This window comes from Cygnus atratus, chromosome 2 (genome assembly GCF_013377495.2).
Source record: "Cygnus atratus isolate AKBS03 ecotype Queensland, Australia chromosome 2, CAtr_DNAZoo_HiC_assembly, whole genome shotgun sequence".
Lineage (NCBI taxonomy): Eukaryota > Metazoa > Chordata > Aves > Anseriformes > Anatidae > Cygnus > Cygnus atratus.
In genome coordinates this window covers 19,385,218-19,412,976 of record NC_066363.1, presented here as the reverse complement: position 1 = coordinate 19,412,976, position 27,759 = coordinate 19,385,218, and the positions used below count along the sequence as shown (strand labels likewise).

Genomic DNA, 27,759 nt, shown 5'->3' with positions numbered 1-27,759 from the left:
AACTGTTAATGAGAACTATTTGTGAGCAAACAAAGTAGGTTTTATTGAATAGTCCTTGTCCTTACCCAAACAGGGCATTTATTGGAATTAATACATACAAGAAAAACTTGTATAAAAGATATAAAATAGTTTTGCAAATAGATGTTAAGTACTGTACTTTCACCAGATAGGAGGACTGTCTACAAGAATTGTACCAACTAAATAACCCATGTTACAGCTTTGTTCAAGGCAGTATTTTATTTGCTATACTGCACTTCTGTACCAGTTGCACAAGGGAAATTTTCCTGGGCCTTTTTGGGTATGCATGCTCCTTTTCTTTCATGCTATGGTAATGTCAGTGAATGAAACATGACTGTTGATTTTTTTCTTTCAGAAATTAATCCATGCAAGAATCAAACTTTGTAGTAAATAGTCACTAATTATTTAATGTTCTTATCTGCTTCAAACACTTTTTTTTTCCCCAGTAAAATATGTAAGTTAAAATAGACTCACTACTGACTTAAAACAGAGGTTCTAGGGGCAGCCCATTACTTGCAGATGAAACTCTTAAGTCAGTAATAATTTGACTAAAATTGACATTAGAAATTTCATCTTCAGTTACTGCTTTTCACTCTGTGAAAAACAATAAACAGAAAAAAATGCTACTCTGAGAGTTTTCAGCGATACTTATGCCAACTCTTGAATTTTATGAAGTAGTGCTCGTGACATGCAAAATGATTTCCCCTCATTTTGAACAGTTGCATTATTTTGTTTTGAGTAACAAAGAACAAGCTGTAAAAAAGACTAGCTTGCATGTACTGAGGTAGTTTCACTGATTAATTAATATTCAAATATTAATGCATTTCCTTTGTAGTTTCCTTATTTGATATACATGTTGGCTTCCTCCTCTTGGAAATTATGATGAACAGGGTTTTAAAACATGTAAACACTATGCACAGGCAGTAAAATCTGATATCAGTTTGACAGCCTGTGAATACATCTTCTGTCCTTTTTGGGGGTGAAAAAAAAAGAGAGGAAAAATAAAGGTCAGGCTGCGAGGTTGGGCAGGGGAATTGAAAACACAAATTTTGTGATTAAAATTAATTAAAGGACTGACATGGGCTGTATAATCTTGTGATGAATCCTTACCAGTTGTTTTGCCTTTAAAGCTAGATTTTAATTTATATATTTCAATATGCTATAAATGATAAGAGGATGTTGAAGAATAGATTTCTGTAGCATGTAACCATGCCATATGTGTACATTTCTAACATTTTTTTATGACAATCCTTTTCCATAGCTGTGGTCTCTGCACCTTTGTAAATCTACAGCTCAGAGCTTTGTCCTCTCCTCCATTTTATGGTTTTTCTTCTCCTCCATTTTATGCCTTTTCTTATGTATCGTGTCTATATTTGACAACCATACCACAAGACAGAGAAAGCCTGATTTTGCCAGCCCACCTTGCTGTTGTCATGCCTTTTAGTTTCTGGCAAAATGCAAATCAGCAGGAATTCTGTCAGGCAGAGCTCTGAAGCTCAGCGTTCATCAATTCAGTGGTGTTCATTTGTATGCCAAAGCATCGGACCAGTGCTATCACATCAGATCATACACCAAAAATGTAAGCAGTCGTTCTTCATGCGACCGCAAGACCTGACACTGTGCTTACGTGGTGTGTCAGGATTAAGGGCCGGATCCTGCAGGCAGTATACTTTTATTTTTTTTACCTCAGTTTGTGCATAGTTGAGACCTAAGTTTAGCAATGCATGATTTTACCTAGTGAGCGGAGAATCCACAGTGCCAGCAACCTGATTGCTCGTGTCCCGCATCAGTACTGAGGAAGAAATGTACGTGACAGGCAGACAGCCGATTTAGGGAAAAGAACTGGATTAATATCACAAAGAGAAAACACATTCAAATGCATATAAAATGTGATGTGGCTAGATGTGATAAAATCCAACCTTACCGTTCTCACTGGAACAAAACTTTAACAGGTTCAAAACCTGGGCTGAGCTCTTAGATGACCGTCAATAATTAGTGACAGGTACAGATGTGGATACAAAATTCCTAACAGCTCTTCAATTAAATCCAGTCAATCGCATTGAATAGGTCAGGCGAAATGAAATTTGTATATTCAAAGCTCTTTCCTAGCACGAGGTCCACTCCTCTGGCAGCAGTGTCAACCCGCAAAGGGATCGCAGCGCAGGTCAGAAGTTGACCCAAAGAGCAGGGGATGCTCACCAGTTTTGAATTAGGCTATGATAATATATGAGGGGTATGATAATGTATAGGGGTATGCACGGGGTATGCTTTACATGTTGCACTACATTTACATATGTGCTAGTGCATCTGACGTACTCTCATCACCAACTCCTATTTCAGAGAAGAAGCATTGCAAATCTAGAGGGAAAACTGCTCTTTTTATATGATTTTACGTTACATATTTGGTAGTAATTGGCAGCTGGTCATTTTTACACCTTGTGTTGTCTGAAGTGTATGTGTAGTGTGGGAAGGCTGTGTTGTCTGAAATGTATCTGTAGCAGGAAAAGGACTACAATCTTGCTGTCAGTATGTAGATATTATTTTAAAATCACCAATCTGGCAGGGGCCTTTACCTTCTACTTTTTTTTTTTAAAAAAAAAAGAGATTTCAATATGGAATTTCCACTTAAGAAATATTCTGCAAATAAGGCTTGTTCAGTCAGTATGTAGATGTTACTTTAAAATCACCAAGCTGGCAGGGGCCTTTTGCATCTATTCTTAAAAATAAATAAACGAGGGGATTTCAACAGTGAACTTCCACTTCAGAAATATTATAATAAAAGTTTGTCGAGGGAAGGCTTGGTTAGGCGTCCCTGTCAGTGGTTAGGCGTTAGTGTCCCTGTCAGTGCTTCTACTCTTTTCAAACTGAGGAGATCTGAACACGGAATTTTCACTTCAGAAACATCACCACAAAAGTTTGACGAGGGAAAGCTCGGTTATGCGTTATCGGTCCAGCCCGTTCAGGGCGGTGGGGGGGGGGGGGGGGGGGGGGGGGGGGCGGGTTGCGGTCCGTTCTGCCTATCCCGGTTAGGATTTTCTCGTCAGAACACAGGGGAACGGTATCTGAGGAAAATCCAGATCTTTACAGGGTTCGGCCGCAAAGGCACCGCGACCGAGGGAAGGCCCGGGGAGGCGCTTTCCTCACGGCGACGCGGTCGTGGGGGGGGGGGGGGGGGGGAGCGCGGGCGGGCGGGCGGAGGCGCCGCCGGGGCGAGGGCTCCGCGGTTCCGCGGAGCCCTCGCCCCGGCGGCGCCTCCGCCCGCCCGCCCGCCCGCCCGCGCCCGGTCCCGGTCGGCCCCGCCCCGCCTCCGCCGCCGGTGATCAGCTGCCGCGCGTCACGTGGCGCGTGTCGAAGGTCACGGCGGCACAATGGAGCTGTCGGCGGCCGCGCAGGGCGGGTGGCGGCTGCTGGGCGACCCCCGCCGCCTCCCCCGCCGCGCCTACGCCGCGCTGCTGCGCGCCGCCTTCCGCGGCCTCCTGCAGCCCCCCGGCGGCCTGGGTGAGAAGCGGGGAGGGGGTAAAGGAGGATGTTTGTGATGGGGGGTGGGGGGGGGGTGTTAAGGGGGCTTCCTGCTGGCACCTGCGCGGGGGTGGGGGGGGGGGATGCGGTGTGCCGAGGGGGTCGGGGAGAGCGTGGGGGGTGTGTGCGTGGGGGGGTCGTGCGTGGGGCTGCGGTGCTCAGCGTTAAGGTTGTGCGTGTACAGGGGGGTGCGCATAAATACAGGGGTGTGCATGCATATAGGGGTGTGCATGCATATAGGGGTGTGCACGCATAGAGGTGTGCGTGCACATAGGGATGTGAATGCATATAGGGGAATGCAAGCATATAGGCTTGCATGCGTGTATATAGGTCTGTGTGCATATAGGGGTCTGTGTACGCTTATAGGGGTATGTGTGACTATAGGGGAATGCACACACATAGGCTTGCATGCATACATATAGGTCTGTGTACATGTAGGACTGTGTGCATGCTTATAGGGATATGCATGAATATAGGGGAACACACACGGGCTTGCATGCGTGTATATAGGTCTGTGTGCATATAGGGGTCTGTGTGCATGCATACAGGGGCATGCATGAATATAGGGGAATGCACACATCGGCGTGCATGCGTGCATATAGGTCTGTGTACAAACAGGACTGTGTGCATGCTTATAGGGGTATGCGTGAATACTGGGGTATGAGTGAATATAGGGGTATGCACACATATAGGTGTGCATGCATATAGGTGTGCATGTGTGTGTGCATGCACATAGGGGTATACATGAATATAGGGGTATGCATGCATATAGGCTTGCACGTGTGAATATAGGGCTGTGTATGCACATAGGGGTGTGCATGGATATAGGGTTATGCATGAATATAAGATTATGCGTGCATATAGGTTTGCATGCGGGCAAATAAGTCTGCGTGCGTATAGGACTGTGTGCATGCACATAGGGGCGTGCGTCTGTCTAGGACCGCCTGCATGCATATAGCCGCGTGACCACGCACATAGCCGCGTGTGCATGCACGCGGGGGTGTGCACGCGTACGGCGCCGCGCGTGCGAGCACAGAGGTGCGTGCACACCGCCCCGGCACCGCGGCCGGACCCTCGCCCGCGGCCGGCTCCAGGGTGCCGCTGCGCGGGGCCGCCCCGCCGCTGCACGCCCGCCTCCGCCGGGAGGTTTCAAAGCGGCCGAGCCCGGCCGGCACCCCGCACCCTGCTCCCCGCACCCTGCTCCCCGCTCCCCGCACCCCGCTCCCCGCACCCTGCACCCCGCCGGGCCGGAGGGGGGCGGCTGTGCCCCGGCTGCGAGCCTGCCTTTAACCCGCAGCCGCCCCGGGGAACCGCGAGCAGAGGAAACCGAGCTTCTCCTCGCGGTGCTTTTTTTTCTATCATTTTTAATGGGGTGGAGATTTAGGCGCAGCGCCGGGACGGACCGCGGGGTCCATAGCATCCCCTTCGTCCCTTCCCCTTCGTCCCTTCCCCTTCGTCCCTTCCCCTTCGTCCCTTCCCCTTCGTCCCTTCCCCGTCCCCGGGAGGGTGGCACGGCGAAGTTTGCGGGCTCCGCGCTGTCCTCCTCAGCGGGGCGTTTGTTGCAGACGATCCAGACCTGCAAGATATCGACCCGGCGGTGTTAAAGCACTGCCACGCCGCAGCCGCGACGTGCATTCTGGAGGCAGGAAAGCAGAGAGCCGACGTGGCTGCCATCAGGTACCAGCAGCGCCCTGCGGCCACCCCACTGCTCCCCTGGCTCGCGGCCGAGCCGGTGCTAGCAGAGGGCCGATAAATTCTGCTTCCCCGCAGCACGTGCCTGGAAGACTGTAAATTGGATAAAGAGAGAATCGAGCAGTTTTGCACCGAATATCAGGTTTTGAATCCAATTCGAACATCTTGGTGTTTTCTTTCTCCCGTAGCAATTTGTTTGAAGCTTCCAAATATATTTTCCTTTCTCTCCCCCTCTCTTTCTCTTTTTTTCCTTCAGAAAAACAAGGATGCCTTGGAAATCCTGTTGGGAAGGTAGGTGAATCAGTGCCCGTTAAAGCTACTCTGAAACTCTCCTGGAAAACATCCATGCATACTTTACCTGATTAAAATAAAAAATATTGATTTTTAAAAAATTGTTTATTTTTATTATTTTTTACATTTTTAACAGACCTTAGAAAACAACTGTTGAAACTTTCCTTCCTCCTTTCAGGATTCCACTTTTAAGTAACTTTTTGAACTTTTCAAGGAACATTACCAGTATCTTGTTGACTTTATTGATGGGCAGCTTTAGAAAATTAACTTTTAGCGTAGGGAACTTGTTACTGTTGTGTCTTTCAGCATAGGCAGATCTCCCCTCCATATAACTGATGTGTCTTGGCGCTTGGAATATCAGATCAAGGTAATCTCAAAGCATCAACGTGTTTCTTTAGTCCGTCCCAGTGCTGAGACCTGACTTTTTTCAATGCTCTTTGTTTTTAATTTAGACCAATCAACTTCATAAAACTTACCAGCCTTCCTATTTGGTGACCTTAAACGTGGAGGTACGGTACTGCTCCCACCCTCAGAGGAAAAAAATGCAATATCATGTCATTTTTTAATAAAACTGTCTTTTGTTGGTGTTTTTTTTTTTTTTCCCCTCAGAGTGATTCAGGATCGCACCCAGATGTTAGTTTTAGTTGCACGATGGAGCAATTGCAGGTACTTCTTTCCCTCCTCATTGTTTCTATACTTGGCCCCAGTTGTGGATGTAAATGTTTTTAACACCTTGTCAATCATAATTAAGTGATAGAAACTATGCTCAAAAAATAAAAATAATAAAAAATAAAATAAAAATCCAGAACTGGGAGGGTATGGGAGAAACTTCTGACAAAATTACTTAGATGTGGTCTTGCTGTCTTCTCAAATGAAGCTGTAGAGTAACTGATTTTGGTTGCATGTGTTGTTTCCATGTGTGCGTAAATATTTGGTCAGTTTTCATAACCAATGAATTATTTGGGTATATTTGGGAGGGGATGCATCATTTTTCTGAAACTCTGATTTCCCGTGGTTTGGGGAAATGATTAAGGAAAGCAGTTCACTGACTGAAATATGTCACGAGTAAAAATAGAGAACGAACTGGAGCCTCTTCAGTGGCATTAATGGCACGTCAGAAACGTAGTGAAACAAACGTTGATCTTTGTTTAGCGATTTAAATGTGTAACTGAACAATGGAGGTATTGTAATGCTTGAAAGTGAGCAAACCGGGGGAGAGTGGGAAGAGGGGCTGGGGCAGAGAAGGCAAGATATTAAAACTCCAGGTTTACACTGCCGCTTGGTTCACATGTGTCTCCAAAGTTGTCTTTGACATGCTAGAGAGTGTTTAAAATTGGTTCACTGACTTACTTAAGCCTGGTGTACTTTGTCTGGAGAATGGTCCCAGTACAAAATTGCACTCAAAATATTTTCAGGATTTTAGAAATGTGTATAGTGCTCAAGCTTCGAGTAACTGTTAGCACCAGCCATTGTAACCATACCAATAAAATCTGCACATTAAAAACAGTGATATATTTTAGGAGGTCATATACGTTAAAAGGCATTTTCCTTCAGTTCCAACTTTTCTGACTTTTTTACAACAGTATTAAAAAAAAAAAGGAATTTATTTAATTACTTGCTGGCATTGTTTGTCAACTGCAACAATTCTTTGTGGTATAGGATGCTGGTCCCCCTTCCCTCTGCGTGTAAAAGAATATTCTGTTCTACTGCTAGCTGACCTTTAAAAAATGTTTATTCTAAGACGGTGTTCCCTCTCTCAGGATTTAGTGGGAAAACTAAAAGATGCTGCAAAGAGTCTAGAAAGAGCGACTCAGATGTGACTGAAGGAAGGTGTCAGCCTGCTGAGCTCACGTACTGATTCCTAAAAGCGTCTTCTGAAGGACAAATGTCTTTCATCTCCATTTACATCTCGTGATCTGAAGCTTTTTTTAATGATCTCCTGGATGAGAATTAAGTGAAATAGCTGTTCTTACGACCGCAGTTGGTATTCCTTGCTTAGTTTTTCGGAAGATCACCTCTCGAGTTAAACGTTCGCTCAACTGCTGTCTTCCAAGCGCTCCTTCCCTTTCCCTGTGCCTCTGTTTCTTTGGTTTCTAATAAAGTTTATTCGCTCCTACTCCTCTTTTTCGAGGGGGGGGTGGGGTGGGGGGGGGAGCGGCCGTCCCTAGCAGCGGGGCTGCGGAGCCCGGCCCCGGCCCCACGGGGCGCGGCCCCACCGCCTCCCCGCCACGGGGCGTTTGGGACTCGCCCCTGTCACGCTGTGGGATGTAACCGGGCCGATCCCGCATCCCGGCCGAGCTTCAAGGTCGGGCGGCGGCTCGGGAGGCGGAAAGGGCCCTAATTGAATTTTCTTGGGGGCCGGCTCGCCCCGCAGCCCGCCCGCCCGCCGCAGCGGAGGAGCCCCGGCGGCGGCTCCCGCCTCCCGGAGCCGCTCGGGGGGGGGCCTCGTCCCTTCGTCCCCTGCTCTCCGCCGCCCCGAGGTGGCCGGGGCCGAGCACCTGCCGGCGGGGGAAGCACGTCGGGGGGACCCGGCCGCCCCCACGAGGCGCCGAGCGGGGCTCATCCCTCGGCGCTCCCCGCCCGACGGCACCCGGCCGGCCTCGGCCCCGCTCCTCCGCGGCCGGGCTGCGGCGTGTCCCGGGCTGCGGGCTCCGGGCTGCGGGAGGCGGCGGCGGCTTCCCCCCGCCGCTCCCCGGCCCCTCCGAGGGGCTGCGGGCCCCGACGGGGCGGGCGGCGGCCGCGCGTCCCCACGCGGGGCGGGACGGGGCGGGCGCAACAAGTGCGGGGGGGGGTGTCCGGGGGGGGGGGGGCGTGGGGTGTGGGAGGGGGGGGGTCACGCGTGATCGTGGGGGAGCGGAGGGGATGAAAGAGAGAAGAGCCCGAGCGGGCGGGGGGGGGGGGGGGGGTGAGAAAAGGAGGAATCGGGCGCGTTGCGTGGGGGAGAGGGGGGGGGGGGTTTGTGGGGGCGGTGGGTGCGGGTCCGGGGCGGGGGTCGGTCCGTGCCGTGCCGAGCCGAGCCGTGCCGTGGCGGGGCGGGGAGGCGGCGGCGAAAAGGAGGCGGCGGCGGCGCGCGTGTAGGGCCGGGGGGGAGGGGAGGGGGCGGCGGGAGGGGGGGGGAGGAGGAGGAGGAGGAGGAGGAGGAGGAGGAGGGGGAGGGCGAGGAGGAGGAGGAGGGAGAAGAGGAGAGGAGGAGGAGGAGGAGGAGGAGGAGGAGGTTGCGGGATTGGGTCACGGGGAGGCTGCCGGGCTCCGGCGGCACGGCCGCTAATTCCCAGGCCACCCTTAAGGAATGAGGAGCCCCACGTGACGCTGGCGGGGGCGGGCGAACTCCGAGCCATTTTGGGGCCGGTGTCAGTTTGCAGTGTGTGCCTTCAGCCTTGCATTTTTCCCTCCTCCACCCTCCCGCCCTCCCTCCCCCCCCCCCCCCCCCCCGCGTCCCCCCCTCGCCACCAACTATGAAATAATAATAATAAAAAAAAAAAAAAAGGAGAGAAAAAAAAAAAAAAGAGAGAGAGAGAGAGGAGAGAGAGAGAGAGAGAGAGAGAGCGAAAGCGAGAGGCAGAGCGGGGGGAAGAGGGAGAGACAATGGGCTGGTGGAGAGAGGACCCATCCGGATTAGCGAGACTTTGCGCTCCCGGCGCCTGAGCCACCCAAAAAGGCAGGCTCGGAGGGAGCGAGAGGGAGCCAGAAGGGTCGGTGGAAGCGAGGAGAAAACCCGGGCGTTTTGTAACTAACATGAGCGGAGCGCAGCGGCGGCGGCAGCAGCAATAAGCTTATTGCAATTGACAGCGTCTGCAGTTCATTTCAAGATGGCCGCTTGGCTCACATTCATTTTCTGCTGAACGACTTTTAACTTTCATTGTCTTTTTTGGCCGCTCCGATCGTCCCCCGCCGGCTCCTTCCTCCGGGTATGTATGCAGCGAGGTGTCTCCTCACCGACGGCGGGGGGCGGCGGGGGCTCGGCGGCGGTTTTCGGCCGGTTTGGGGGCTGCAAAGGGGAGCCTAGGTGTCCCCCCGGCTCTCCGGCTGGGAAAAGCGCTGACAGGCTGCTCCAGCCACACACGCACACATATAGACACGCAGCAGCAGCAGCAGCCCGTGCACTCGCTTTCGCTGCGCACCCACATTGGCAAATTTTAGTTCCTTTCTTCCCCCAGGTGCCCCCGAAAACGTTTCTGTGCACATGGCCCCCGAGGAGAATATTTATATTTCCAGACCCTGCTGCCAGCCCGGCCTGAGCGCCCTTTGTTTAAAGGCAGATTTTGATTAAACAGGGACGGTCGTGAAATCTGGAGCTGCCTGGGTCAAGTGATTTCAGTCCTCTCCGAAAGAAAGGCGTCCGGGGGAGCCCAAAATGTCAGATAACGCCCCCATTTTATAGAGACGGAGCCGCCGGGGGTAGCGATCCTCCTGGAGGGGTTGGTAGGCTCCGGGGCGCCCAGCAGAAAATGTTATTAACTTAACTTGGACAAGTACTTGGGGGAAATTGGATGGCTCGTAAGATGGCGGTTCCCAGTTGTTCCCAGTGTCTCCTCTTACATTTGTGCTTCAAATGCGAAAGTTTGGGGGGGTGTCCCTGCTGGGAGAGGCGGGGAGGGGGCGACCAGGACCGAGGAATAACTTTTATTTTTATTTTTTTTTTTATTTTGAATTTGGTAAAGAGAGCAGTTTGGCTGCGAGCTTTGGGGACTGGGGTGTGCGATTTGCTAGAGCCTTTGGAGCAAAGGTGATGTGCCCGTGGGACGGAGAGGGGTTTTCGGATTTCTTTCCTGCCATGGGGATTTTTTTTCTTTTTCCTCCTGAGCCCGGGAAGGGTACGTGAACGTGGAATCCTTTGTCAGGTCTTAAAGGTGTCACGAGTGGGATCCTCGTGCTGGCTGTGGGCAGCGCTGGGAAGTTGCTTGCGGATGTGTTTGCGTTTGTCTGGCCTTGGCAGTGTATAACGCGGGGTGTTTCCGCCTGTTTGCTGTAAATATTTGCGAATAAACAGGTAAAAATGGGCAAAAAACACGCGTATCTGGAAAAGTGAGAGAGTCACTTTTCAGCAGCTAGAAACTTTGATTCGCTCCTCCACTCTCAAAAAAGTTCAGGAAAACCTGGGCGCATGTGCCTATTTGCAAGCTGGGCACTAAATGGATTTTTTTAAATTTATTTATTTTTATTTTTTTGCGTGGTCTGTAGTGCTCAGAGCAGGCTGTTTTACGGGACCGTCCCAAAGACCGGGCAGGTTCTGGAAGTGCAGTCCGGGGAAACTACCGAGACTGCCCATTTGCAGCACGTCCTGGAAACTGAGACGGACTTTTGCTGCAGTTTGCCAGAGATACGAAGCGATGACCTACCTGATCCCTTAATGAATGCAAAATTAACATTTTAGTGCATTTTTTTAAGGGGACCGACTGTGGAGTTCATGTAGTTCCAGGGAGGTTATTTAAGGGGCTGGGGTCCTTTTGCACTCTGTTGCCAATATTCAGGTCTTTTCCTGGCCGCAGCGTGCTGGGCGAGGATATTTGAGCCACCTATGCCTCCTTTGAAAGGAGCACCATCCCTCCTTAAAAAACACATGGGGGCATTCTTACGTGAAAGAGCAATAACAGACTTCTCAGTAGAAGTGGGTCTGGCTGATAGTAGGTGAGGATGTGGCATGACAGCTTCTTCCCTGATGAGGAGAGACTTTCCCGAGTGGATATAGGTGCCAAGTGTGCAGACCTGCCCCCGTGATGTTTCTGTTTTTTTTTTTTAAATTTTTTTTTTTGCGGGTGTATTTTCTGTCAGAGACCTGTCAGGCGAGCTTTGATAGTTTATTGCGTTTATGGATTTTTAATAATGTAGCTGATCCTCAGCAGGAGAATGCACTTCTGTTTTTCCTCATTTTGACACAGCCCGTTTAAGGCCTCTAAATAATCAGTCGGCTGGCAGTGTTTGCTTCCAGCAAGCATTATCTTCCTATATTTTACGTCTGGTTGTCCCATGTGTCAATGTGTAAATAAGTATTGTCCTGGCTGAGAGGCTGTTTGTATTGACCGTGTGAAGTGTCGGTACTCGTCGTCTTATCACCACGAGCAGGAAAAAAAAACCGAAAGGGTTTCCCTCCTCCCAAAATCTTGAGCTCGGGCTGCTGGAGTGAAACGCGCCGGGTTGGTGTGGCCCCCACGCAGGGATTTACACGCGTGTCCGTGTGCCTGCTCGGGCGGCTGTCGGCGAGGGGTTCCCTGCCTGCTTCTGCTCGCCGGGAAAAATCTCTGATGGCAAAGATAACTCGAAGTCCGGGCAATAAATAACCCGCGTTTAGGGGGTCGCTTCGACAAAACAGGTTTCACGGTTGAATTTAATCCTCCTCCGGTTGGGCAGGGGCTGGGCTCGCGTGAAATAAACGCGTCGATGTCCTGCAAGGTTTGTCCCAGAAAGTCAGGGCTGGCGAGGAAGGAATTCTAGCAGCCGGCTCGCCTGACCCCGCTCACCGACGGGTTTTTTACTTCGGGGATTTGTCAGCTCCGAGGTGTTGGCTCGGACGAACAGGAGGCAGCCCGGGGCAGGCAGGGACCCGGGGGCACCCCGCAGCCGCTGCCTCGGGGGGCCGGGGGCTGGAGCCCCGGCTCTGCCCGTGCTGGAGGGGGGCGAGCCGCCGCCCGGGGGTGCAGGGGGGGCCAGGGACCCTGGCAGCGGCAGCACAGCCCCAAAAAGCGGGGGGCTCGCTTTCCTGCCCGGTGCCAGCAGCAGCTTCGGGGACCTGCCGTCGCTCGGGGCTTTTCGCACTTGGCTTTTCTCTTCGCCTGCTGGCTCCGCTTCGGTTTGGGGGAGCCTGCTCTGAGGCTCGTCCCGAGCTTCTCCTGGAGCAGCAGCAGCAGAAGTTTCCTTGCTAAGGTCGCTCGTTGGCGCTGTGTGTGCGCTCCTCGGGAAATACCCTACCCCTGTCCTGGGCGGGCTGGCCGAAATTCAAAGCGTTTGCGGAGCTCGGGCTGTGGGGCTGCTTGCGCTGCCCAGCATCGAAGTTCGCGAGGAGCTGGGGAGAGCCTCGCGTCTGGAGGCTGCCCCAGCTCGCAAGAGGCGGCTGGGGGCTGCGGCTGGGCGACAGGGGGGACAGGCAGCCGAGCCGCTGTGCTGGGGGGCGCCGACATGGGAAAACGAGCAGCATGCAGCTCGGTAACACGGGTACCTCGCATTTTTCAGGATCTGCCTGACAGAAAATAATTCGCTCTGCAACTGACGTGGCTGATAGGGTATTTTCCCACTGTGTACTTTCCCCTCTAGCTCTTATTCCCTCTCATTTTTAAATAGTACGCGTGCATGTAGCGCTGGTGCCACTGCATCCGATGGGGGTTTATGGCTTTCAGACTGTGAAAATGACATTTGTTTTTCACTCTTGTCGCTGCATTGTGTTGACAAGGTGTTGATTTAGCTTTAGGAATGATTTGGTCACATGGTCCTTTGCATGTTGTCACTAATGTACCGTTTAAAGTCGGTTTGGGCTTTTTTTTTTTTTCTCCTTCCCTTGGTGTGCTTTATTACTGAAAAGGAGGCGGTTATACTTTATTTATTTTTTATTTTATTTTTATTTTTGCTTTTTTTTTTATTTTTTAAGGATCCGGAGCCGTGCGTTGCCTCCCACCCGAGCACCTTGCCCCGGGGTGCTGCAAATCACTTTCCACCTCTTGCAAAACTTTGCACCGCTCTCGCTTCGTCCGCGGGAGGCTTTTCAAATGAGCCTCAAAAGAAGGGGGGGGGGGGGGGGGGGGGGGAGGAAAGGAAGGAAAGAAAGAGAGAGCGAGCTGGGGCGGAGGGGGAGGAAGGGGAGACCGGAGGGAAGGGGACCGGGGGGCGGCGGGACCCCGGCGGCGCGGCGCGGAGCGGGCTCAGCACCCCGCCGGCGGTGCGGGGGGCCCGGGAGCGCGGCGGGGCGGCGCGGGGGAGGAGGGAGCGGAGGGGGGGGAGCGGAGCGATCCGAGCCCAGCTCCTCGCCCCGAGTCGACGTGGAGAGAGGCCCCTGCGAGGAGCCGAAATGGCCGAGGCTCGGGAGGAGCCTCCCGCTCTCGCCTCCGCCGGGCTCAGACCCCGCAACCCGGCACCCCCCGGCCCGCCCCCGCCCCCCCCCCCCCCCCAAATCCTCGCCTCCCCCCTGCCCGTCCTCCCCCCTCCCCATCCCCTCGCCACCGGGCTCCCAAACCCCCAGGGCTCCCCCGCCCCCCCGGGTAGCCCCCCGGGGCCCCGTGTCCCACCCCCCCCGGGCCCCGGCTCAGCTCGGCCCGGCCCGGCCCGGCCCCCCTTCCCTCCCCACCCCCCCCCGGCCGCCCCCCCGCCCGGCTCTCGTGTGTTCCCAGCGGTGGCAGGATGCCAAGTGTAAGTGTAAGTTGCTATAGCAACCCCCTCGGAGAGCGGAGCAGATCCGGATCGGCACCGAGCGGCAGCGGCAGCCGCCCGGACCCCCCTGTCGGGCCGGCCCCGGTGCCCGGACCCCGCTCCGAGGTGCGTGTCCCCCCGTGTCCCCCCCCCCCCCCCCCCCCCCCCCCACCTCGGTCCCTCCTTCCCTCCCCCCCCCCCCCCCGCCCCCCCCCGCCGCCCCTCCCCGCTCTCCGGAAATGCCAGGGCAGCCGCACCGGGAGGCGCCGGTTCCCCTTTGTGCTGCTCGCCGGCAGCCCGGTGCCCGGCCGGCCCCCCCCGGGCTCCCCGCCGAGCCGAGAGCCGCCGCCCGGACCCGCCGAGAGCCCGGTGCCCGGCGGGGAGCGAGCGGCGCGGGGGCCGCCGCGGCCGCGCCTCCGCGGGGCTGCGCCCAGCCCGGCCCCGAGCCGCCCGGAGCCGCGGGAGCCGCCCCGGGACCCGGGCTCGCCGCCGCCGCCGCCACCGGGGGATGCCGGGCTCGGGGCCCCGGCGCCGGGACGCGGCGCTCGGCCCCGCTCACCCGGCCCGCCGGCCGCTCGCGTGTCTTGCAGAGCCGCCCGGTCCGCCGGCAAAATGCACCGGACCACCAGGATCAAAATCACGGAGCTAAACCCCCATCTGATGTGCGTGCTCTGCGGCGGGTACTTCATCGACGCGACGACCATCATAGAGTGCCTCCACTCCTGTAAGTAGCCGCGGGCGCCCGACGAGCCCCTGCCCCGGGACAGCCCCGGGACAGCCCCGGGACAGCCGCCCCCCGGCCGGCCCCGCCGCGGACGGCTTCCTCCCGCCGCCGGCCCTGCCGCTCTCTTTGTTAAAGTCCGAGTATATGGACTCCGAGCGTCCCCTTTTCATGTTAATCGCGGCTTATTTGGGTATTTGTTGAGCTTAAGCAGCGCGCTTCTGCCGATGGACGATCTGCGGGCTTGCATAGCTGAGAAGATCGCACCTCGCTCTATGCATGCTCCGGCGGCACCTCCACCTCTGGCTAAAAGGCTTCCCGTGTTTGCCTTGCAGTCTGCAAGACGTGTATCGTGCGTTACTTGGAGACGAGCAAGTACTGCCCCATTTGCGATGTCCAAGTTCACAAAACCCGGCCGCTTTTGAACATAAGGTAGGAGCGGGGGGCGAGGTGCGGCGCGCTCCCCTGGTTTTCCTCCGGCTGGGGAGGCCAGCGGCGATTGTGCTGATGTTATCTCTCGGTGTGCCATTTAAATCTGAAAGGAGCTGTCAATTTCCGAGCTAACTTGCGCGTAGGCTCTCTCTTTGGAGTTTTGTCATTGATGGAAATTGAAGATTTCGCTGGATGCGAGGCCGAAAAGTTGCTGTTGGTCTTCTTTTTGCATACGCTAACCGCTGCCACAATGCCTTCTCCCTCTCCCCCCCATTCTCATGGATACCGATCCGACAGTTTTTATCCCCACTTTCCATTTCTCACGGACATGCTTCAGTCTGGCCATCCAGCAAAGCCATGGAAAAAATAAAATGCTGCTCAAACTTTTGAGGCTGAAAGTCAAAAGCCTCGAGAGCAGGCTTCTCGGTTCAGGAATATTTTCTTCTCGCTGTTGCTTTTTCCCGTTCTCCCTCTTCATTTGGAGGACCGGTAGTTTTCAGGGCCTTCCTCCAGTCTGAGAGAATTATTTTTCAGTTGTTGTGCCGCAGATCGCTCGGGTGTTGTTTTATAGCAGCCTTTAGAAGAGTGTTAGCTTGATTATAAGGTCTTGTAAGTTAACTTTTTATGACTAGCCTCCTGCTTTGTAGGAGATGCCTCATTGTTGTGAAAGATTATAAATGAGGAGCTGCCACTCGGATTAAAATATTGCTTCATCTGCTTAATTTTATGGTCGTTGTTTTTTTTTTCAGGTCAGATAAAACTCTCCAAGATATTGTATACAAGCTAGTGCCAGGCCTTTTCAAAAGTAAGTAGTTAAATAAGTGTGTTTTTTTTTCCTTGAGAGTAGAAAACCCCAAACCAGAACTGTTGTCCTGTCTCGCTGCCAGCAGTTACAGAGCACGTACTAAAAGACAAAAATGTATGCTTTTCCACCTAGATGAAATGAAAAGAAGAAGGGATTTTTATGCTGCTCATCCGTCGGCTGATGGTAAACGCTTCTCGTTCACAACTTGAATAACTGTAGCATTGACCTAGATGCTTCCCTGTTTCCTTCTTGCCTTACAAATTAAGCGGTGCCACGATAGAATTTTAAGATGTAAATCCAGAGTAATGGAAGTTCATTGTTTTAGCACTTTGGTAGATTTAATTCATAATCTTGCTGTGGAGATTTTTTTTTCTTGTTGCTGAGAATTGCCATTCTTCCTGATTTGAATTTCAAAATGTAAATTATTGTGGAAATTTCTGCGCAGCTGCCAATGGCTCTAATGAAGACAGGGGAGAAGTGGCTGACGAAGACAAAAGAATTATAACAGACGACGAGATAATAAGCTTATCCATTGAATTCTTTGACCAGAATAGGCAAGTTCCTGAATGGCAATATTTTATGTTTACCTGACTGATAGCAGCTATATTTACTATTTGTTGTAATTGTTTCATTTCTTCTCCCAGACTGGAACGAAAAGGAAATAAGGAGAAAGAAAAATCAAAGGAAGAGGTAAATAACTTTCCTTTGCTCCAGAGGAAACATGACACGCACACAAGTATCTTTTGAGTGGGTTTGTTGCTGAGAAAAATAGATGGAGATTTGTGTCCGGATCGAGAGGAGAACACCTCCTGCTGCCGTAGTAGGGAGAGAAGAGGTAGAACAGCTCCATACAACTGTATATGCAACCAGCTCTTAAAAATAAAAAATACCTGGAGCATTGCTTTTAAAGTTGAACCTAATTTTTGTCATTCTGCAATAAATTATTTATTGGTTATTTTTTAAAAAGTCAGTATGTAGCACATATGCATTCTTAACAGGGATTCGGTATGAGATACAAATCTTTATGTATAAAATTAGTTGCATTTTTAATTACTTTCCCGGGAACTACAAGGTACCACTTATTTCTATTGTCCCTTAGAACAGCAGAAACTGTTACCGTACCGTTCAGAATTTAATAACGCGCATTTTTTTAAATATCGCATAAAACGTTAGATGCAGCTTTGGTGGATGTAATTGCTTGTTCTCAGTTGACTGATTTCCTTTATTATGTCATTAGGTGAATGACAAAAGATACTTACGCTGCCCAGCAGCAATGACAGTGATGCATCTAAGAAAGTTCCTGCGGAGTAAAATGGATATTCCTAACACTTTCCAGGTACCCAGTGGTTTTTCTTTTTGTTTAATCAGTCTTGCTGTTGGAACCCTACTAACACTGGTTAACGCTCCGCTTGGTTTACATTTCTGGTCACTTCCAGCAAGTGCTAACAACGGGGCGTTTGCAACATGTTGACGGCATTCAGAGCATTATTTTACAGTATCTCCAGGCAGAGTTTGGTGACACCCTGATTTTATATGTAAATATCGAGGTATCAAGAGATTGCTCCTTAACTCATTACAAACACGTTTAATGTATGCAAAAATTCCCAGCTCCATTTCTGGCACAGCGGTTTTTTAAATGGTTTGGGGGCTATGGTCACCTCGGGGGCAGCGTAGTGGTAAATACCAGGGCGCTCGCTAACGCAAGGTTAAATGTCTCGAGCAGATCGATGTGATGTACGAAGAGGAGCCTTTGAAGGACTACTACACCCTAATGGACATCGCCTACATCTACACCTGGAGACGGGTAATTAGCAGCCCGGCCCTGGCTGGCGGGTGCCCGGTGGTGGCCGGGCAGGGCGCTCACGGGGGCTTCTCTTTGCCTTGCAGAACGGCCCTCTGCCCCTCAAGTACAGAGTGCGACCCACTTGCAAGAGAATGAAGATCGGTCACCAGAGGGAAGGCTTGAATAACAGCGGGGAGCTAGAAAGTGACTCTGGGAGCGATAAGGCGAGCAGCCCAGCAGGAGGCATCCCTTCCACCTCCTCCTGTTTGCCCAGCCCCAGCACGCCGGTCCAGTCTCCCCATCCCCAGTTCCCGCACATCTCCAGCACCATGAACGGCACCAGCAGCAGCCCCAGCAGTAACCACCAGTCCTCCTTCACCAACAGAGCGCGGAAAACCTCGATAAACGGCTCCTCGGCCACTTCGTCCGGTTGACGGGCCCACGAGACTACCGCCCCCGCCCCTCCTTTCTATAGATCTCTCCATGCCATTACAGCTTTATAGATGCTAATACATGTGACTATCGTCCAAACTGCTTTCTTTTGTAGTGACACTGAACTTGGCTATAAAAGGCGGACTAGGTGACATTCGCTGTGGACGTTAATTGCGACGCAAGATTGAAATGTAAATTGTTTTCGAAGGACTGGGAAGCGAACAGAAGCGACACCTTCATGTGTTCTGAATGATGTGGAGTTGTTTCCGTCCCCGTCATCTGGACCCGGGAGTCTCCCGAAGTTGATATAAACCCTGGGAAGTAGTTTGTTAATCCAGACTAACTCCTCCATTGCGTTCTCTTCAATTGTTATTGTTATTATGCTGTTTTGTGAACCTGTAGAAAGCAAGTGCTTTTTCATCTTGAAATCCAACGAAACGGAAAGAATATGCATAGAATAATGCATATATGTAGCCATGTCACTGTGAATAACAATTTTTGCGTATTAGCCATTTTGATTCTTATGTTGCATCTTTAATTCTCTGTTGCTGCGCAGAACCGATCAAAAGAAAAGTAAACTTCAGTTTTACAATCTGTATGCCTAAAAGCGGGTATTACCGTTTTATTTACTGACTTGTTTAAATGATTCGCTTTTGTAAGAATCAGATGGCATTATGCTTATTGTACAATGCCATATTGGTATATGACATAACAGGAAACAGTATTGTATGATATATTTATAAATACTATAAAGAAAATATTGTGTTTCATGCACTCATGATATGGTTGTTAAATTTCTAAACTGGTTCGACCCTTGCAGATGCCGCCTGTTTGAGCTTTGCTCATACTGTGAGAAACACTTTGTGTGTGAAAGCTACAGTATTGGGAAAGCACATTCGAGTCTCTGATAACCTGGGGGCAATTGGCAATCTTAAAAGCATTTTACTGCCTTTGTCTTTTTTTTTTTTTCCAAGTGGTATATTTTTACTTTACCAAATGTTGTTGAAGTGATGCAGTGAAGAAAAAAAAAAGTTAAGGAAGATGAAAGTAATTGACCTGTTTGATTACCTTTTTATTATTTGGTGTGGTGGGATTGTGTTTTTAAAAGCACATGGAATCATTATAGAAGCCATAAACTATTTGGTATAAATTTTAAGGAACCAGCAATTTGCTGGATGAAGGCATTTTGTCTAAATTTGCTTTAATATTTATGTATATGGTACAGTACTAACTTCATTAAAATTTAACAGGTACTTTAATATTTCCAATAAATTGTGGAGAATGCCTCCTCTTTAATGGCCTGCAAATAGGTGCATTTTATTAGAGGCTTCTAAGGGTATTATTTTTTTTCAGTAGAAGGAACTTTTCCGACATAAAATATGAACAGCCCAGAACACTTTTCAGTTTGTGCTTTGCTTTGGTCGAACTTCGTGTGTGTTCATCACCCATCAGTTATACATTTGTGAGGGTGTTTATTCTATATGGATATTGTTTCATGTTTGTACGGGAAAATTGTAGTTAAACATTTCATTGTCTCCAGTCTGCAAAAGAAGCACAATTCTATTGCTTTGTCTTGCTTATAGTCATTAAATCATTACTTTTGCATATAAATTGCTGTTATTTGTCCTGCTTGTTTTTATAGACCAGGTGATTGCAAATCCTCCACAAGGTTATTGCTTATTGATGTATAATGTCTTGTTAAACAAGAGTTGATATTTTTTCCTGTAGTAAACATGTACAGTTCAATTTCAACAGTAAAAACTTCAGTTTTATATACACGAATAACTTTCATTTATAGTTGATCAAAGAAATAAACAAATAAAAGGGATAATTCATTGAAAAATAGCAAATGAGCTGTGTTGATAATGTGGTATTAAAGGGGAAACGTTCTCAGTTCCACTTTTTCTGGGGGCATAAAAAGATTTTTAATGAACAGAACAGCACGGTACTAAAATAACAGCAACAAAATTGCCTAGAAATTGCCACGATTTGTTTTGGGTGCCGACCTAGGAAACATTTGCTGTTCTTTATTTGACCTCGGATTATTCTTGGCGATCAGCAAAGGGGGTATTCCCCCTTTTCCAGCCAGTTTCGCGTCCTTTGTGTCCGAGTTTAGCCCATGTCGAAGCTCAGAGGGCATTTTCCCCGTAATTTCTGTGCTGGCAAACCCCATGCTCTGCCCGTACTGCTCTGCCTTCCTTCTCAAAACACCCTGCAGCCAAAGGCGTTTCAATGCAAAGGTTCCTCTCCGTGCGACCGGGTGTGTGTCTTGGCGTGATTCCTCAACCCCAGGAGTTAATTCCTCGGGGCTCTTTGACTTAAGTCGCACCGAGCCCGACACCGAGCCCAACCCGAAGGGCTGTGCGTTCGCACGCTGCTCTGATCTGCGCTGGAAGGAGCTGATAACCACCCCTTGGAGCCTTTAAACGGAACTTCTTCTGCTCTTTGCGAAGTGTCCGCGCAGCACGAGGCGCTGAAGCAGGAGGTGGATGATTCCCCCCGAGGTTTTTTAAACTCTTGCAGCGCGTTCGGCTTCTCCCGGTTCGCCTGGGAAAAGAACAAACGTCTCCGGTATCTCCCTGCCGGGCTGCTGAAGCCGCCGAGGATGCTTGTGGCAGCCTGTGAAAGTAACTTTTGGTGAGCTGCCGGCCCTGGGCAGCTGGCAGCGCGGTGCCGAGCAGGTCCGGGAGGGCGATGCCAGGCGGGCTGAGGATGCTCCGCTGGCGGAGCTGCGGCACCAGCCTCCCCGCTTCCACCGGCTTTCCCCTCGCAGCCATACAGAGAACGGGATTTTTAAGAAATGCATGTCAGTCCCCGCTGTTTGGAAAGAAATCCCGGCTATCCACGTGCAAGAGGGGTCTTTTCGCCACCCGACATTGCGTTTGCTGGGATTCGGGATGGAAGCCGAAGTGTGCTGCGTTTTTTAGGAGCCTGTTCCACAGTCCGGCTGGACAAAGGCAGGGGCAGGCGCCGTGCGTGCCCGCTGCAAAGCGAGGTTTTTCCGTGGTCGCCCGTCCAAAATTTCCGCCCGGCTCCAGCCGCCTGCAGCCCCGAGCCGTGCTCTTGTGCCCGGCCGGATCGGGGGCACCGCTCCCGGCGGTGCTGCCCCGGGAAGGAGAGGGAGAAGGAGCGCAAGGAGCTCCCAGGCTTTAGCAGAAGACGGGCAGGAACGGGAGGGAGGCACACAAAATTCTGCGAGAGAGAAAGAGGAGGAGCATGAGGAGCTCGCTCCGCCGAGCCGTTAGCCCCGGAGCACCAAGTTGTGGCTCGGAGAGACCTGTACGGAGCAGGCCGGTACCGGGCTGATGTGCCCGAAAATGCGGGCGGTGGGGGGCCTGTCCTGCCCTGCTGCCGGGGGGCCCGGCCGGCCCGGGGGGAGCTGCGGGCAACCTCGCCCTGAGAAGTCCTCCCCCGTTTCTTTTTTTTTTTTTTTTTTTCCTTTTTTTTTCTTTGCTAATGAATGGGGGCTCGGAAGCCCGAGGGAAGGGACAAAGAAAGCGGCAGGCGTCCTTCCAGGCGGAAAACCGTTTTCCTCCCTTTTCCCCCGCAGCCGTCGAGGCCGTGCCGCTGGCCGCCCTCCTCAGCCCAGGACATCGCCCGCTCCGCATGGGATGGCCAAAGCGCTGCCGAAACGGGTCCTGCCGGGGGTCGGGGGCTGACACCGGGACGAGGACCCCGTCCTTCCCCCCGACCCTCTCCGAGCATCCTTTCGCCTTCACCTCGCCCCCGGCTCTCCCGTCCCGTCTCCCCGCCGGCGGGGAGCTCTGCTATTCCCTTCTCCGCATCTCCGGCGGACGGCTCGGCTCCCGGCGCTCGGCAGCTCCTGCAGTTCCGATCTTTGCCACCACAGCGGTTCGCGAGGACCGGGGCTCTCCCCGCCTCGGCCCCGCTTCCCGGCCCGGCCCCGGCGGGAGGCCGCAGGCAGGTACCGCGGCGGGGCGCGGGCGGCCGCGGTGCCGGCGAGCACCTTGCGCCCTCCCGGCTTTAATACGGCGAAATTGGGAGCCTCTGTTTACCCAGCTAAGTGTTTCCTGTTTCCGCTGTTAATTTTTAACGTTCTCGCTTCTCCTCTGGGTCCTCGAAACGGATTTCCTTTATTTTACTCTAAACTGTTTCTTTCTTTCTTTCTTTTTTTTTTTTTTTTTTTTTCATCTTTTCTGCCTACCTCCCAGGACGGGAGCGCCTTTGGGCTCCCCGGCCCCGAGCCGCTGCCCTGCTCCGGGGCCGGCTTTGTGCCTGCGGGGAGCTCCCCGAGCCCCGAGCCCCGCTCCCGGACCCCCGCCGGGACAAAAGCAAAACCCTCGGAGAGCGGGGCAACCCTCGGCCCCTCCGCCTTCGGGGACGGGATATCGGCGTTAATTAACCCGCGGTAATTACAGAAGGAGCAGCCACACGGGAAGGACGCGCAGTCCCCGGGAAGCCCCAGCCCGGCCCCGCAGCCCCGGGGCAGGACGCTGCGGGCACCTCCCGGGGGCTGCGCGCTGCCGCCGAGCCCCGCGGCCGCGCAACTTGCGCGCAAAGCCGCCGAGCGACCGCGGCGAGCCGCGCCGGGACGAGGCTACCCGGGCCGGGGGGAGCCCACCGGGGACCCCCCCCGGCCGCTCCGCCCCGCCGCGGATCGGGCCCCCCGGCCCCCCCCCGGCCGCCCCCCGCGCCGCCGCCCGGGCAGAGGCCATCTTGCGCCTGCGCAGCTCCCGCCTGGAGCCCGCGGAACTTCCCCGCCCGCCGCCCGGTTCGGACGGGAGCGGCGCCGGGACCCCCCCGGGACCCCCCCGGGAGCCCCGCGGCTCCCGGGGCCGGGGCCGTGCCGCCAGGCGGGGCGCCCCGGACGGGCTTTGCAGGTCCCGTGCCGCCGTCCTGCCCCGCGTCGCCCCGAGGCCGGCCGGTGCCAGCCCTCCTCCGGGAGCCGCGGGGCTCCGGGGGCTTCCCGGGGGGGCTCGGCGGCCATTTGGCGCTGGCATCCTCACGGCGCGCAGCTCGGCGTCGCGGAGACAAAGGGCTGGATGCTTCAGCCCAGCGCCGGTGCGGCGGGGGATGAGCACCGGGAGCGGCCGGGCCGGGCCTCCCCGGCGGCGGGGGGACGCTTCCCGGCTAACGGGGACCCCCGACGGCCGCCCCCCCGGCGAGGGAGGTCGAGGCCGGGAGGCGCCGCCCCGGGAGCCGGGGCTGAACGCGGAGCACCCGGGCGGCTCTGCCCGCACGGGCGTTTCTCGCTCCTCCCTCGGCATGTGCCGGGGATGCTCCAGCGGTGCCGCCTCGACGAGGAGCTAGGAGTCGGGGGCGGGGGGAGACGACGGCGTGCGGAAGGTCCCGAGGCTGCTGGAGGCTGCCGGAAAGGGGTGGACGTAGGGAAAAAAAAAATAAAAATGGAAAAAAAAAAAGAATGGAACAAATAAGAATGGAAGAAATAGAAATGGGAAGAATAGAAATGGAAAAAATAAAAATGGAAAAAATGAAAATGATAATAATAAAAAAGAAAAATAGGAAAAGAAAATAAGAAAAGACACGACAAGAAAAGGAAACACCCCACACAGCCCCGCGTACTCAAGCCCAAAAACTCGTCTAGGAAATGCGGGGCAAAAAAATAAAAAATAAAAATAAAAATTAAGCCAGAAGGGTGCTGCGAGGCGCTGCCTTGGCACGGGCAGGGTGCGGGGGCGCGGAACCTGCGCGCGTCCTGCGCCTCCGGCAGCCGTCGGGCCGCAGCCGGGCTGCGCGGGGCGCGGAGCGGGCACCGCAAAGCGGCGGGGGCGCCTCCCCCGGTGCGGGACGGCGGCGGGGCAGCCCGGCCGGCCGCGCCGGGGCGGAGGGAGAGCGGCCGCGGCCGGAGCCCCGGGGAACGCCGCGCCCCGAGGCCTCGCTGGCAGCGGCGAGGGCCGGCGGAGGCGAGGCTGGCGCCGAGAGGGATGGCTACGAGGCTGCCATTTTGTCTCTTTTTAGCGGGTTGCCTTTCCCCTCCGCCGGAGAGCCAGGGCTCTGCGCCCCGGCGGAGCCACCCCCCCCCCCGCCGGCCCCGCCGCTCCCCGCGGGGAGGCTCCCGGCCTCGCCGGCCTGCCCAGCCCCGCCGGCCTCCCCGGCCGCAGCCTCCCGTCGCCACCTCGGCGCTAGGTGCTCGGGGTTTGCAGGCTGTTCAGCTGATTTGTTGCTAATAGCAACCACACGACAGCGATTCGCAGCCTTTCCTGCTGCCGGTGCCTCTCCTTACACCTCCGGCCGCGGCTCGGGATGCAGCCGGGAGGCTCCGCGCTCCCTCCCGGGCGAGGACGGGGCGAGGAGGACGGGGCGGGCGAACTGGGGTTTGCCAAATCCAGCCTCCCCCCGCCTTCAGCTCGGCTCGGCTCGGCTCGGCTCGGCTCGCATTGTCTGGGCGCATTGTTGGGAGCTGCCAGCGGCACGGGTGGGTGCAGCGCTCGCCTTGCTGCCTATGGAGATGCGGGCAGCGCCCAGCGCCGAGCCGGAGCGCACCCTCCCCCGGAGCAACAGACACAAAGGAAGACCTCGTTCCTTTCAGCTGCCCAGAATAAATTAAGCTCCGGCTTTCAGTTTTGGACCGTCCCAAAAATATTTGTTATTATTTCTCTCTCTCTCTCTCTCTCTTTTTTTTTTTTTTTTTTTTTTTTTTTGTTAATGGTACTGCACAAGCGCCGGCGGTTCCGCAGGAAACCAGAGGTGCAACCATCTGCGTGTGGTAAAAAAAGGCTCAGCCCCAACCAGCTGATATTTCCTGGTCCCATCCTGCAAGCCAACCCGAAATATTTTTGCCCTTTCCCAGTTTATTTCTCCCTTTACGATTTTTCTCCTGCCTTTGCCCAGCGCGGTGGCGACGCGCTGATCCCCACCAGCCAAACCCGCGCCGGGACAAATGCCTGCTCCAGTGCCAGCGTCGTCCTCTTCGGTGAATAAAAAGGAGAATTCCCTTCCCTAGCGGGTTTGAAGCGCCCCGACGTCTCCGCCTTGCCCCCCCCAGAACTAGTTTGCTCGGTAGGAAGGTCCCGCAAATGAACGCCGCTGCCCGAAGCCCGCAGCGGGGTCCCCGCAGCACCGCGGGACCCGAAGGCATCGTGCAGGGAGCGGGGAGGGGACTCCGCGGCCACGCTAAAGCCAAGCGATGGCAAAGCCAACCCTGAACCGGCAAACGAAGCCATCCAGCCCAGCGGTTCGAATATTTACCTTCGTATCTCAGACTAGGGTCTACCCCTGTTATCCGTAGGTGCTTAGGACGACACCCCGAGCTCAGCACGCCTTCGTGAGAGCACTTGAGCGTCCTACCTCCCCTCCACTCGCGAACCTTTCCACGCGTAACCCCTCGCCCCCCCGCTTTCCGAAAGCCCAGCGCTCCGACCTCGGTGCCTCGGGGGAATCCCGAGGGGCGGGCGCTCTGCCCTTCCCACCGAGCACGCCCGGGCGGGCGAGCGGGGGCTGAAACCCTCACTTTTACCGCCCCCCGGCCCCGTGCTGAGAGCCTCCAGCAGCAGCAGCAGCACGCCCAAACGGTTCGCCCGGTGTTCGCCGAGCGGCGGCCGGCGGACGCCCCGTCGGGGCAGGGTGGGCCGGGGGCGTCCCGCTGCCGCCGGGACGTGGGGTGAGCCAGGGGAGGGTCGGGGACCCCTCGCCCCTCCGTGTCAAACCTCCCCCTTCACGCCCTCGCGGTGGAAAAGCGGTGAAGTCCCGCTTTTCGGGAGATAAACGGGCCGTCGGGGGGCGGCGGGCGCGGCTCCAGCCCCCGACGTGCCCCGCAGCGCCCCGGCAGACTCGCGTGGGTGCCGGCCGCTCCCACGAGTGGGGCCCAGACACTTGTTGCTTCGCGGCTCGGCAAGCCCTTGGGGAGACCCCCGGCACCCCTCAGCCCCCCAAACCCCCGTGAATTGCTCTGCCCTTCCCCGACTTTGGGAAAATGATGTTTCCCCGCATTTGGAAATATTGGCCGCATTTCCCGGTGAACCAAAGGCTGGGATCAAAGCGCGCCCAGCAGCGACCGAGCACACGTTTATTTGGATAGTTGTCCCCCGGTCCCCCGCCCTCCTGGTTGTTTTTTTAAGCCGACGTGTGGAGGAACACGACCCGCCGAAGGATACGGGCTTGCTGATGCTGAGCACCCCAGCAGCGTGCAGTGCGCTCTCCCCACTACGTCATTTCCATCAATGATTTTCCGTCCTCGGTACTTTTTTTGCGAGAAGCGGTGACATTTCCGTAGACCGCATTTGCATGGTGTTTATCCCTCATTATTATTATTAACCACGCGAGCAGCCTCCCGGTATCAAGCAACGAAATGTCGCAGCGAGTTTTGGAGGTGCTCTGGGTGCGTGTGCTTGCTCCGCTTACCCGAGCATCAGACTTAATTAGGCAGATAAATCAATTTATCTGAAATCGACACATCTGCTTTTTTTTTTTTTAAAAAAAGAAAACCTCTGGAAGCAATTCATCACCGTTTGTTTATTTATTTTATTTTATTTTTTTATTTAACTTAAGAACAGAAATAAGTATAAAGAAATGTGTTTAACAGCTGTTCCCCTCTCAAGTACACATGGTGATAATTTCCCAAAATATTTTCTGTGACAAACGACCTTCTCCCCGATCTGATTTAATTTGTCCCATTTATTTGCGAAGAGCACCGCATCGCCTCTTTTGTTTGTTTGCTCAAAGAGCGATTTTTTTCGCTTTAAATCCTCCTGGAAACACGTGGCTCATTTCGGTGTACAACCTTCTTCACTCTCTTTTTTTTTTTTTTCCTTTTCAGCTGAGCAAAAACGGGGATTATTTACGCAAACCGGACCGACTTCTCAGACTTTTGCGAAGTTTTTAGATGCGGCTGAAGTAGCGACTCCCTTTCAACTTTAAGCCCAAACTTTGCCCTGCCGATGAAATCACGCGTTCGCACAGGGTGAGGCGTCAGGTTCGGCCGATCCGCGGCTCTGCACAACAAAATTCCAGCCCGTGAAATCAGGAGGACGCCGTCAGGCAGGGGGTGGGTACAGAAAGGGACATTTTTCTTTGAGCCTTGCCTCTCAGCTCCCCTCGGAGCAGCCGGCTCGGTAGCGGGGCTCACCGGGAACTCGGCTCACGGGCACCCAGCGCCCTGGGATCTCCCGCAAAAGAGAGCGGAGCGGGTGCGGAGCCCGTCCCCATCCTCCTCCCGAGAGCCGGCATCTCATTTTTCCGCCTCGCCGTCCCCATCAGTTGCTCGGAGGAGCTCCAGGCTTAAATCTGCCCGGAGATGTGCCCGTGCTCCGGCCGCCGGCTTGATACTCGGTGGCGAACCGGCACCGGCGTGCGGGAAGTGGAAGCCTGTGTCTGGGCGCCGGGGCGGAACGAGCCGCCTTTGAGCCCCCCCAAAAATATAAAAAGAAAATAAAAAGCAAAGCGCCGCCGCGGTGGGTATTCCCGCAAGCAGCGCCTGTGCCCGGCGGAGGGCTCCCCCCGCGGGGTCCGGCGGTGCCCACGCGTGCCCCCGAGGCCCCCAGGGTCCCGCAGGCTCCTCGGCGTGGGTGGGCGCGGGGCTCGAGCCCTTCCCGTCCCGCAGCCCCCCCGCACAGCCCGACGAGCAGCCCACGGGGGAGGGGGGGGGGGTGCGCGGGGGCTGCGCGGCCCCACGCGGGGCCGTGAATCACGCGTGGGCCGGAGCGGCAGCGGGGATCCCCCGGGGAACCGCAGCGGCGGCGGTGGGGGGGAAATAAAAAAGAAAGGGGGAGGGAAGGACCCCGCAAGGAGCGCGGAGGGGCGGCGGGGAGCTGC

General features: G+C 54.4%; 1 protein-coding gene and 1 long non-coding RNA gene across 4 annotated transcripts; one reads left to right on the top strand and one right to left on the bottom strand.

The window, feature by feature from the left end:
- Positions 1–3,338: 3,338 nt before the first annotated feature.
- BMI1 (BMI1 proto-oncogene, polycomb ring finger) lies at positions 3,339–19,860 on the top strand. Of its 3 annotated transcripts, XM_035545336.2 has the most exons (14): positions 3,339–3,516; positions 5,103–5,214; positions 5,308–5,371; positions 5,486–5,520; positions 6,130–6,207; positions 14,445–14,578; positions 14,911–15,007; positions 15,757–15,812; positions 15,945–15,995; positions 16,258–16,366; positions 16,457–16,502; positions 17,050–17,148; positions 17,536–17,616; positions 17,700–19,860. In XM_035545336.2, the coding sequence occupies exons 1-14, from the start codon at positions 3,387–3,389 to the stop codon at positions 18,027–18,029; spliced, it is 1,422 nt and encodes a 473-aa protein (XP_035401229.1). In that variant the 5' UTR covers positions 3,339–3,386; the 3' UTR covers positions 18,030–19,860. The 3 variants fall into 3 exon arrangements, with proteins under 3 accessions (XP_035401229.1, XP_035401228.1, XP_035401227.1); XM_035545334.2 differs by lacking the exons at positions 3,339–3,516; positions 5,103–5,214; positions 5,308–5,371; positions 5,486–5,520; positions 6,130–6,207 and adding an exon at positions 8,845–9,428; XM_035545335.2 differs by lacking the exons at positions 14,445–14,578; positions 14,911–15,007; positions 15,757–15,812; ... (4 more) ...; positions 17,536–17,616; positions 17,700–19,860 and adding exons at positions 5,827–5,887; positions 5,973–6,029; positions 7,281–7,636 and having other exon boundaries at positions 3,343–3,516; positions 6,130–6,186.
- Positions 19,417–25,437, bottom strand: LOC126913186 (uncharacterized). The gene is made up of 2 exons (XR_007707836.1): positions 25,198–25,437; positions 19,417–21,219 (listed from the first exon to the last, which is right to left on the bottom strand). It is a non-coding gene; the product is annotated as an uncharacterized LOC126913186 (long non-coding RNA).
- Between the last annotated feature and the right edge of the window lie 2,322 nt (positions 25,438–27,759).

What these genes read in the sequence shown, in the direction of transcription:
- BMI1 (XM_035545336.2), top strand. Translation starts at nt 3,387, where the DNA reads ATGGAGCTGTCGGCGGCCGCGCAGGGCGGGTGGCGGCTGCTGGGCGAC. An exon ending in GCCGACGTGGCTGCCATCAG is followed by an intron (nt 5,215 to 5,307) that starts GTACCAGCAGCG and finishes GCTTCCCCGCAG; the next exon opens with CACGTGCCTGGAAGACTGTA. An exon ending in TTGGAAATCCTGTTGGGAAG is followed by an intron (nt 5,521 to 6,129) that starts GTAGGTGAATCA and finishes TTTTCCCCTCAG; the next exon opens with AGTGATTCAGGATCGCACCC.